Source organism: Callionymus lyra, chromosome 4, assembly GCF_982586985.1.
Source record: "Callionymus lyra chromosome 4, fCalLyr1.hap1.1, whole genome shotgun sequence".
NCBI classification, from domain to species: domain Eukaryota; kingdom Metazoa; phylum Chordata; class Actinopteri; order Syngnathiformes; family Callionymidae; genus Callionymus; species Callionymus lyra.
The window spans coordinates 11,594,307-11,606,897 of record NC_141821.1 but is presented as its reverse complement, the minus strand read 5'-3'; the positions used below and the strand labels follow the sequence as shown (position 1 = coordinate 11,606,897).

Sequence of the window (12,591 nt, the reverse complement as noted above, 5' to 3'; positions counted from 1 at the left end):
TTTGTGTCTTTCAGTCACGTAAAAAATCAAAAGCCTCAAACAGGGTCTCCATCTGGAATGTCCCCTTTTAGCTTGAGACATGCTTCTAAGTCACGCTTCATTTGGCACCGTCACAAATCCGGAGCATAATTGAGAGGACACGCACAATGACACCAATGTAGTCACAGAGCTTTTGTTGCAGCTGTTAGTGCTCAGGAAATAGTATTTTATAGAACGCAGTCTGGGAAGAGAATTATTTTTGTATTGTTGAGCATGAATAACACATCATCACATTTATTTTTAAACACGATTAGGCAGCATGGCAAGAAGGAAATAACTTCACATAATAAGATTTTAACTCTAATTATTGTGACCTGGTCTCATACATACCAATAGAAACATCACATATAAACTGAAACCAACGCGTGCCTGGAAGTCTAAATAGGATAATGGGACATTAATATTTAACCTACATTTGCAGCAAGGATCACAGTGATCTACACTGTTTTCGACAGAGGAGGCTGTTTCGATTGGGCAACAAATGCACAGGAAACTTAATGAATATTTCATTATTGAAACCGACATAGTTAAAATAAATCACCAATAATTGGTATATACGCTCCAATTTGGATTCAGTGCAGCACTTTGTGAAAAACAATCAAGCCGGGTTAGAAAGTCACACAGTACATTACAGTGACGGATTAGTGAAAGCTCAATAATGACCCTTTCATCAATGCCAGCGTCAATTGATTACGTTTAATGAGCACGCATAAATAATGCAAGTTCTTCATGCACATTCCTCGTACCAAATGTTTCGATTCTCCAAACAAGAGCCGCTGTTGCCCTTGACCTCAAATGTGTGTTGCTCATGATGGTGGTAGATAATTGAAAATGTTACAATGTTTATTTTAAAACGGGATGACACAATATTTATACACAAATAATTTCACTTTTAAGAATTTGTCATGATCCATTTTTTTTTAAAATAATTTTATTTTTGTCTACTTCCTTTGGCATCCCTTGATCTTCAACGTTAAAGTAATCAACACCAGCTGCTGCTACTTAAGATTCCTGGTTCCAGTCCGTGGTGTCAGATCGTTCTCATCTTTGTGCTGGTAACACTGACCTCCATTTTGATCCTTGATTTTGCCTGTGAAACCACCTATACTCTTTAACCTTTTCTACTTTCTTTGCGTTTTTAAATTTTCCTCCATTTATTCATTACTACTATACGCTTGTGTTGACAGCTACGTAATTTTGGTTTATCCTACCATGTCGTTGTTCCTACGCTTCCTCTTTTTTGCTTGAGTGGTATTTATTGACTTACTTTTGAGTATAACACAAATCATGCAGAAATATACTTGTTGCATGAACCCTTTAATCTCCATAGGTCATTATAAAACAATTGGTTATTTAGTTGTTCTTTTTGTGCTTAATGTTAATAAATTTGACTTCAAATTTTGAATCTTTTGTGTTTAACACATGTTCTTTAAAGTGTTCTTCTACTTTATTGTCTCATGTATGTATGTATAAATCACTGTAACCAAAAACATATACATATTCAATTAACCCCTTATTCAAGACTTCCCTTAATACAGTTTTGATTATTTGTATTAAATAAAAATTAAGAATAATTAATCCAATAAATCATTAGAAAAAAAAGATTATTCAAAAAATAAAACGTGGTTTAGCAAAACACGATTAGAAACACAGAGATACGTGTTGAGGGTATTTCTTGACTCCAAAGCTCAAGAAGCTATCTGCCTGCTTATGATGCTCTGGCATGTTTTTTTTCTCTCAACACTCTGTTCCCTCTTTGTAATCCAAGGTCTTTTTGATGTGTGTCCTCCGTGCAGGTCAAGGCTGGTGGGCGTGACTGGGTGTGTCAAGACACAGCTGAAGTCGTTACCGGACACACAACCTCCTTTTTAAAACACACTTCAGTCTCAAAACTGTTCATTAGCACAACCCAGACAGTCAGTGTGCGGCAGTTGTTTCAGTTATGTTCAGTCATCTTTCCTGTCCTCTCCTGATTGTACACGGGCCAGCCAGCAGCGCAACAATTACAATTTTTATCACGAGGCTAATGAAAGTGTTTTTATTATGACTGAAATTCAGAAACCAAACATGAAGCCAAGATCAATAATCTGGACAAATGGAGATGAGTATGTCTCGTTATTTTTATTAAGAATGGCATTTTCTTTTTGTCTGCCAGAAAAGCCATCTTCTCTATTATCTTTTGGACCTGTGGCATCCCTGAGGTGCTGTTATGACTTCATCTTCCCACTTTCATTCGATGAACGAGTCCAAGCAAGCGGTCTGACGGCAAAAAGTTGAGATCGTGCTAGACCACCACCGAGACTTACCAGCAGGGGGCTTTGTATTAATGCTACAACACAACTACCTCACCCAGCAGGAATACTGTGTCGACAACAGAGCTATGCACATTCTTTTGTGAAAACAAACCTGTCATCTCACAGCGCTATGGTTTCTCCGATGCAGGAACATGAAAGAGCATCATATCTTGTCCATCTGTGTCTCACCCTTCAATATAGAAGATACAGACAGATTGCCTTACGAACATTCTCTCTGACCAACCTTCCTCTTTTATGTTGCAGTCTGTGTGAGGTTGCCTGAGGGGGAGGTCTGCTTGATCTCTCATTGCCAAGGCCTTGAATAACATTTCCATTGCCTGTTGACATCAGCTTAAGGTGCTTTAAAGATACATACGAATGATCTGCTATCAGCATTAAATAGAATTAGATACCAAATCAATTTTCTAATTTCTAATCAGATACCAACTGTGACCAACTTGGCAATCCCGACCGGTCAAACAGTACACACCATAACCAGACAATAAGCTGCACCTGCTAATTTTTAAAATAAGATCTAACTTTAATTAAATGAAAAAGTAAGACGACAAGATCAAGCCGAAACCAAACAGGTAGTCATTGTTGCTTTTATTACCTCCTTTTCTCATCTCTTTAAGGTGCATTTTCAGTCATGACCATGTGTACCATGCACAGATTAAACTATTTCAAATAAAAATGAATAGATTTCTTGAATTCTGATCTGATGAGACAAATTCCAGTTTGGTGATGGCTAAAATATTTGTTTTTCCCATAAGGTGTGTCGACAGTAAGTCAGCGTCCCTCACTTAAACCACAAATCAATCGATTCAAGGTCCCCTATCTCTTTATGCTCATTTACCATATCCATGACCACATTTCTAACATGGCAACTCTTACTTATGGATTATAAATCTTCCCTTTCCCTCCTGTCGCTACTCTTCTGGTAGAGATCTGCCGGTAACACTTTAGAATGGGGTACACATATTAACCATTAAGATACTTACTAGATGCCTACTGTAAATGAATATAAACCAAAATTCTTTCACGTTTAAACGATTATAAAGTAGTACTCACACCTTGTTTGTTGTGACTTTATTCTACCCTAAATATCATGATTAATAGGAGTTCACTTTGGACATCTCCTATTAACTGGTTATCAGGAAAAAATGAAGAAGAAAGAAGTAATTAAAGATTAACTTTGGTGAAAACTAACTACTCTCTGTATACCCCTTATTGGGTGTAAGTACCATGAGAGAAGTTATTCACTAATAATGCTGTTTTGTAAAGGGATAAAAAGCACAACTATTAAAAAAATCATACAATGATGTAAATGTAATATTTGCAGTATATTCATACTTATTTTACAGTTTTAACTTAACATTTAATTTTTCTACAGGAGGAAAAAACACTTATCGTCAAGTAATAACAGCCTCTAATTACCATACATATTCACATTTACAAATACCTGTTTTTTAAAAGCTATGATGCGGTTGATACTAGTATTATTTAGCTTTTTTCCTAAAAAGGAAAACTATTTTTAAACGTGAATTTCTTATTCTTGCATCTAATAAGGGTAAATAAAGAGACTTTAGATTTTCACCAAAGTTAGTTTACCAGTTAATTTACTTCTTTATTTCCTGTTTATAATCAGTACTTAAACTTATTGGGCGTGAACTGCTTAAAATCATGTTATTAAGTGTAGATTATTGTCACAAAGCACAAAATGTTAGTAAGTACTTTATTATGGTGAATATAAATAAAGTGCTAATGCTGTTGATACACATGTGAATAAGTAGCTCATTCTAAAGTGATACAGAGTAGACCCTATTCCAGCACACATTCATCCTGGCTAAAGTCAGTTTAAGAGGGCTTTTGTTGAAATGTGTGAAGAGTCAACATGCAGCTCCATTGTATTTCATAGCTCAGGGCCACAGTGGTTGAATGATTGCGTTTCACTAGCGAATGCTTTTCCTGCTCGCCCTGCTTTGAATTCTAATAAGGCTGATTATGTAAACCGTATTAGTTGATTGTCAGCTCAATTTTTGGGGTGTTTCTTCTCTCTTCCTCCGGTGCTACATCCAGCTACATCTTTCATGCAGATGAATGGCCCTAATTTCCCAACAGCGAGGGTTGAATTGAATCCTTTTTTTTTCTTTCCTCGGCGGTACAATGATGGGGATTGACTGCCAGAATCAAAAGACAGGCAGCGAGCTTCATCACACTGATGGGTTGAGTTTGACTTGGAGGAGTAAAGAAGTTGCTTCACCCATCGCTCTGTTTATTCAGAGACTAGACCGTTTCACTTGGACTGATGCCACAAATCATTAATTTGACAATTGTTTTTTTTAGTATTGAGATAAAACACTCACCACACAAGCTCCAATTAAAAATATTCTTTGGGTTTTTATCTCAAGCAAAACAAACAAACAAAAAAAACCCCTTCATCTCTGCGGAGTAGTTGTAATAGTTAGCATGATAAAGCCAAGGTTAGCAGTTACCCAATTATCACAATTATATTCCAGCGCATAATGACAAATAACAAAAATGAGTCGTTCTTGCCCGGCTAGAGCAACAATTAAATAAAATGAGATTGCAGCGTAATTCAATTGAATTGTGTGTGTATGTGTGAGTTTGGGTGTGTGTTTTGTGTACTCACCAGAGACCTTATTACATTTACAGGGCTGGGCCTGTTTTGCCTTTAGAACTGCCTTAACTCATTTTTGGCTTAGAATTAACGAGTTGTTGGTAAAAGGAGGTTATGACGTCACCACGCATTTGCAGATGATTTGTCGACATCCCGTCGAAGCACCGTTACGCAGAGTCCTGGTGACCTTGGAGGCAATTAAACTCATGGTTATCTTCAGAAGACCTAGGCTTGCTGACATGTTGTATCGTCCTGTTGGAAGCAGCTCTCAGAATATGGTCAACTTCAATCTTAAATGAGTACAGTTAGTATTATTAGTACATATTCGGATAGGCTGCTGTAGCTGAACCATGAACATTTTTTACAAAAGATCCAAAGTGTCCATCACACCACAAGCCTCAATTGTAGGGACAAGCAAGGATGGATCCATTTTATCGAGTTGATGCGAATTGTAGTTTCCTGTTCCTAAATGACAGGAGTGACACCTGTTGTGGTCTTCTGCCTTTTGTTTCTGGTGTGCGCCACGGTTTGTCATGGTGTGTGTTCAAAGATTGGTGAGTGGTTATAAGAGCTGAGGTTTTCCTTTTCATTATCCGAGACCGGACGCGACATCCGACTTCTGACATCGACAAGGCTTTTTGTTCCATACAACTGCTGATTACTGTCAACCCAAGAAAACAGTTTTTGAAATACTTTGACCGCTGACCAGCCGGCCTGGAACCGACAACCTTGATGCCTTCAAAGTATACTAAAGTATTTCTTTCTTCCACAGTCTCATGTCGGCATTTCACGCCATCCTTGAATGACAGGGTTAACTCAGTAAATTAGCATTTTGTGTTCATTTTAATTTATGATTCAAATTAAACAAAAATACTTTCTCAAGAAATGTACGAGCTTTGTTTGTTTCCAAGAATTTTTTTTTCTTTTTCACTCGACGATTTGATTTGACAAGAGATCGACGTGACCTTAAAGAAAAGCACAAACATCAATGTCGAAAAGGGAAAGATGGCTTATCAGTATTGTGATTTCATCCGTGAAAATGGTTTATTTAAATATTACTCTGATATTGTCATTATTATACAAACGGTTGCAGTGTTTCATTACAGAGGACTCAAACAATACCAAGAAAAGAGAAATAGAATTCATCATATTTTGACAGCTCAGTTAAACAGACAGGACTGCATTGTTATGTCGTACAAATACAAAAAATATATATATATTAAGCAAAAATAAAATCAATTGTGACATGTTTTTTCAGACATTAGGAGACATGTTTTTTTTGATGTAATGGTTTCTGAATCCCTGCATCTGGGAGCATTCCAATCGTCTCTCTTTTTGATCAGACGAAGCTTTCCACAGTTCGACATCCAATAAAAATCCTCCCTCAAACCACACTGCAGAATCAATCGTTTCTCTCTTTTCGACGTAGTGGAAATTGTTGTAAAAAGAAATGGTTAAACATTTTTATACCAATGTTGGTTTTAAAAAACCTCACTTGTTAACACTTAAATATGAGAACATGACACCATTGTTACAAGTACATAACAACATTGGCCTTCGCCTTTTTAAATGGATTCTTTTCATATTAACATGCTGATTATTTAATTTACAAGTTGTACACATATGTATCCTTTTTCTTTAAATACTCAAATACCATTTGTTTTTCTCCCCAAAATAAGTATTTTTATCCTCAATAATCTGAAACACAACTTAAAACTCTTGTCTTTTTAAAAGCTATTTCAAGAGGTATGAATATATCTCTATATAGTTATTTAAATATTTATAATATATAACAGAGGGCGTACTATAGAATTACTCCCTGGGTTTTTTAAGAATCCAAAGGATTGGACTAGGACGACACTCTGTCCTCAAAAGCTTGAAGCAGCTGAAGGCGCGACATCACTGATGCGATGCCGAAACCTAACAATTAGCCTTTGAACTGTGGCGCTGACTCAACAGGTTCTTATCTGTCCACAGTTCAGCTGCGCCAAGAGAGTGTTTGGCTATGAATGTCAGCAGAAAGACGCTGCCACCATCTAAGCACTAAAAAACATTTGCTGTTCTAAAATAACAAGAGAGAAAATATGATCACCTTTCAGAACCAAAGACACGCTACTGAACTACAACTCTGACTTTTACACAGACAATTATTTTCTAAATGAGTCAGTTAGTTTTATGTTTAATACTGATTTGTCCCTTTGACCCTTACTTTTCAACCCACCTGTTGTTGTTTCTTTTTACATTGAATAAGATGGAAATCAACACCAGCACTCGCCAATTTTGGAAACACAAACCTCGTTGATAAGATATAAGCGGCGTGGGCGTTATGTGTGGGTGCGAGCTGTGAACAATTTGAGGAGTCAAGTAGCTTTGCATTTTTAAATATGCTCTCCCAGTGTGATCAGCAAATTAAAGCGCCGAAGGAATTGGCAAACAAACCTGCTAATTTGGACATCACACTGGCCGCTGGAACCTGAAGTGAGCAGAGCTTGACATTACAGCAGGAACACAAGCCAACACTTCTTTGCAAATGCTGATGAATGTTAAACAGAAGTGCTGCGGACGCACCAGCGGGGCGGTTAAATGTAATTCACGATATCAAAGTTATGCACAGATTACGTTCATGCTGTTTTTGAAATACAGTCATGGCATAAGATATTAAAATAATCGAAGAATTTGTAGTTTATCAAATGTCGCAGTGGAATTCTTTAACCTTTTATATTCATTAAATTAATGTATTCTTCTGATTTCAATGCAACTTACTTTCCATGCTGTGGAAAATGCTACTACGTCAGAGAGCAAAATCTAACCTGAATGATGGACAGTATGGAGAACTGGGAAAGTTCATATAACTTTCATTCCTTCTTTCTTCTTTCCTTTGAGTTTTTGATTATTAGATTTTTTTTTTGAACTAAAATAATGCTGCTATTTTTTCTTTTTGCTATTTATTGCCATACATTTCAGGCAAATTCGCGTTACCATTAAGTAGTGATGAGCACATGAAGCTTTATGAACCAGTGTTCTTATTTTCAGAGGCCACTAGAGGGCACATTCTGTTGTAGCGAAGTTTTTTTTTTAAGCTTTTTTAGCTCTAACTGTCACACAGTGCGGCGCCAATTTACCTTTGAAAACGAGGACAGTGCTTCACGTGGCTTCATCAGTCCATCAGTAGGTGTTAAGCTTATAGTTGACAAGGAACAAAATAACATTGGAGACTGTTTACACAAAATAAAAGCAGTGTGAACATAAAAATGAGTGTTGGAAAACAATTGCACAGGTCACTAACTAATTGCGTAATTACAACTTGTTTTAAAGATCAGAACACTCCACATAACACAACCATTATCTTTTACCACGTACAAGACATCAAAAAACGTTACGTTGTCAAACCTGTCCTTTTGACGTGAAGTAAAAAGGGGTCATCCTGAATGGAGACTGGGTTATTTTTCGGTTATAATTTTGCTGAAATAGTCGTTGAAATGAATACTATATACCTGCATACAAAGGATTGTCATTAGCTTTTATAAATGTTCTACATGAGGAAAAATACTCTGATACAAACCATAGAACCGTCAGTGTATGATGTGTGTTCATCCAGGATGGGGAAAATTACAAAGCGTTATCATTTATCAAATGGGCAGAATTTTGGCTGAGTCAAAGTGTGTGACATTCATTTTATTCCTACTAGGATGCAATACAAATTAAAGGACAAAGGTCAGTTCAATTTCTTTACACAACAGAAGCTAGCACATCAAAACAAAGCTAAAGTCAACATACTGTAACACTGAACTCCTTCTGCAGATTCCTTTCCATGTCCGTGACGATTCTTTAAGCCTTCGGTTCCGTAGCATGCATACCTTTTATATGTAGCACTGACAAGATGTTTATTTATGCACATCAGGAAAGAATGACACACATGACCAACCCGATGGCTAATGTTAACAGTCTGAATTAACATGTAGCTTAATATCTTTGTCTTGTTAGTCTTTGAAAGGGCATGTTCACATTGAAGTTCAAAGGTGTTGACTAATTTTACAGCACATACAATAACTTTAGCTATTTAGAAGAAGCATATTTATATATCCATACACATATGCTTCTTGTAAATGTTGACATTTGAGCAAGGAACACAGGACAGAAAACAGCAAAACCATATTGAACTCATTTCTTTTATGAGTTTTCTCTGGCAGTTCAGTTCAGTTTTGTGTTGGTTGTCATCTGTACAAAAGTTATTCCAGCTTATCATGGGTGAATGGAGCTCAAAGGTGCCGATGGCAATGTGCCTGGTGCAAATACAGAAATGGCTGACAAAATGAAGGGGAACTGTGCTGTCCGTATGCCGTAGAGGATGGATGTCAGGGGGTCATTTATACAGGCAAATTTGCGTGTTCACTTTAAGAGCAAACGAGGAAAGTGAGATCGGAGCCATGGGTCACGTCAGTTCCTCAATTATAACAAGGCATCCCTCACCAACCCGCAAGCCAGAAGGATCAGAGCCACTCCATGGATGGTTGATATTCTCGTACCTGCGGGCAGAAGAAAACACTTTCAGTGACTGCACAAGAGGGAATATCTATCTATCTATCTATCATTGTTTCTGGAGATCAAATCGTGTTTGCAATAAGGACACCCACTCTTCTGCGATTGGTCAATCATGCCCGGAAGTATCAACCTCCAAGGGACCTGTTGTATAAACAAAGTGGGGCGTGATAACTGCTGGCTGGAGAAGGATTGAAGCCATAATTACGTCATAATGGACTTTGCTCTCGTAACCTCTCTTTCGCCAGAAATCACTTTAAAACATTTAAAACATGTGAGGGAATCAAGAGAGTGGCCTTTTTACCTTTGTTGCCCTTTAAGTTCACCACCAACTCTTTTAAATGTAAGCTTGCCATTAATGTCTCCTCCAGGCATCATTCAAAAATGTATATTGATGATTTTCTTCAAAACATCCTCATGTTTGAGCCTCACAATCTTGCATTGACTAACACGGTAACAAAAGCACTTTTTCCCCCCAAGTTGACGTATACACTAAATCAAAGTGACATTCATGGATTACTGAGCCAAGCATCTTCCCGGAGAAGGTAATGTGGACATAAGGGAAAGCAGGGCACATTTGTCTTCAGACACGACCCGTTTTTTTGTCGCTGATTGTGGGATGAGGGCAGAAATGGCTGTGCCGCTCGGTATGTGTGTGGATGGTTCTGACCCTCATTTTGTCGTATTCTGCTGGAGGTTATCTGGAGAACAGGACTGCCACAGAGGAGCGGCAATCACTTTGGGCCAAAACATCCTTCACACAGAGAATAATTAATCAGCCTCCAGCCAAGAGTAACAAGCATGACACAAATGCAAAGAGACAGCGTTCAGAAGTATGTTTTAAAACTTTGAATCTTCATCTTTTTTTTTTTACAAACGTCAACATGTCTTATCATTTATATAAAAAATGTAAAGCCCTATGCCAATGCTTTAGAGTCATAACAACAGAAGCAACGCACACAACAACAACGCTAATGCTTGCGGATAATCTACTCCACAAGGATTTTAAGTCGACGATTTTCCCAAGTTGGCTGAAGTAGGACACAAAGTTGCTGATCATTTTTCTTAGTTTGTTTCTGACTTTTACGTACTCTGAACACATTCACAACATTTTCCCTATGAACCAAAAAGAAGAATGTATTGAATGGTTATTTAAAAAAAATCAAATTTGTTAATTTAATTGTGCCTTTAATACTGGCTTTTTTTTTAGCCTTTGTCTTTTAAAATCTGCCAGTCTTCGAGTATTTTCCAGAGAGATATTCAACTTTAATCATACATTTTATATTGTTTAAGCCCACCGGAAAGGTACAAGACCTTTGATTGAAAGTTATTGTAACTTAAAGATCACATCATATGAATTATGTATTATTTTAAAATGAATTACGTACACTAAGGTTAAATATATTAATTCAATGTTGGTGATATACTAGATAATGCAGATGGTTGTGTTAAATGTATAATATATAACCAAGTGTACACAGGAGTTTATTATTTGTTTTAAAAAACAGAACCATAAAACTCCAGGAGAGACAGAGCGTTCGACACAGTAAAAACCAGCAGGATGAGCAAGTAATAACAAGAGCGTCTGATTTTGTATTCAAAGGACTGAGTGCAATTTGTGATTAATATCATCATAAAATACCAGAATATACCGGCGCAAGCCTTGCTATATTTAAAAGACAGCAAAACCATTTATTTAAGGCGACTAATGCTGAACCGTGTCGCAGGGGAACTGGTATTTATTGCAACTTTGTCAAGTCAATGGGCTTCAGTTTATAGCGGCAGACATGTAAAAAGCACTCATACAGCTATTTGCACGTGACTGCCTTTATATTTGGATCTTGGGAAGGAGGAGGAGGAGACACACCGAAAAGTTTTGGATTCCAATTCAAGCCGTGTCAAGATGTGTGTTGTTTTTTCCGAGGCTTGTGCTCATGCAGAGATAATGAGAACGGGCAAAGAGATTTTTCTCAAAGACATGCATGCAATTTTCTTGTAGGAGAAAAGCAAAGGTGTCATCAAACGCACTATCCCTGTCGTGATCATTGTACAGTATCAAACACCCTGTGGTGTAATGCATGTAATTTGTGGTGTCTCCCAAGGGTCTGTAAAAATGATTCTGGGTGGATGTTTTAAAGAAGGAATTGTCAACAGAGCAACAACATTGGACTCGGCATCATCTATTTATACAAACAGTATATATTTTTTTTCATTAAAGTAAGACAACTTTTATGTTAAAAGGATGCAACACTTCTAACAAGAATCGGACAAGATAATCAAACATTACTCTAAGATAAATAGTGGTTTTAATGAATGTATGTGTTTACAAGAAAAATAATTATTTGCAGCAATTGAATGTCCTCGTTTTATTGTTTCCCCCTGAGCTGCACTTTACTTCAAAGCGCCACAGGTAAACACACTTTTTTATTTTTTTATTGTCCTTTTGCTAATTTTAGAGAAGAACAAACACTTGCACTTTCAATTGCTGAGCAAAGAGGAGAGAAAACACAGAATTGAATTGTAGCATAATACACCCAAAAATGAGGTTTTAAAAGGATAATGTATTCCTGTGAGCTGGATAACTTTTGAGCTTGGTAGCTAATATCTGTAGTGTTGTCCTACTTAGCTGGAAACAAAATGCAATGCTGTGCCGCCATGTTCTGGCTCAGTCAAATGGTGATGTGGAATATCAATTTCAGGCCAGCGAGGGTCGTGCATGGGAGGAAAGTGAATCACCACAAGGCCTTCTGCTGGGATCTTCAACTGGCTTTGTGCCATTTGGTTTTCTTCCGCCTGACTGGCTTCCTTTCCACGTTTCCCTTTTCTCTGAGTTGCAGCAGACGAAGCAGGAGAGATCGTTGATGTTGTGAAACTAGATGCTTGATGACTGATGGGCTTCTTCAATGTCTGTCTGCTTACCTCAGACATATCTGACGCGTTCCTTTGGTCGTAATCTAATACTACAGTTATCTTGACACCATTCATCATCTTGTTTTTTTTTCTTACTTTACAAAGACACCATTGAATTTGTTACAAGGTTTGCAAACGTGTGATGACTTCAATCAATTACATATTTCT

General features: G+C 37.2%; 1 protein-coding gene across 1 annotated transcript in view; it reads right to left on the bottom strand.

Moving 5' to 3' along the window:
- Window positions 1-8,634: 8,634 nt before the first annotated feature.
- vstm2a (V-set and transmembrane domain containing 2A) overlaps window positions 8,635-12,591 on the bottom strand; it is a 60,064-nt gene continuing 56,107 nt past the window's right edge. Inside the window, exon 5 of the mRNA XM_087788785.1 lies at window positions 8,635-9,500. Coding sequence (XP_087644911.1) covers window positions 9,424-9,500 — 77 coding nt within the window. The 3' untranslated portion in view covers window positions 8,635-9,423. The remainder of the gene's footprint in view (window positions 9,501-12,591) is intronic.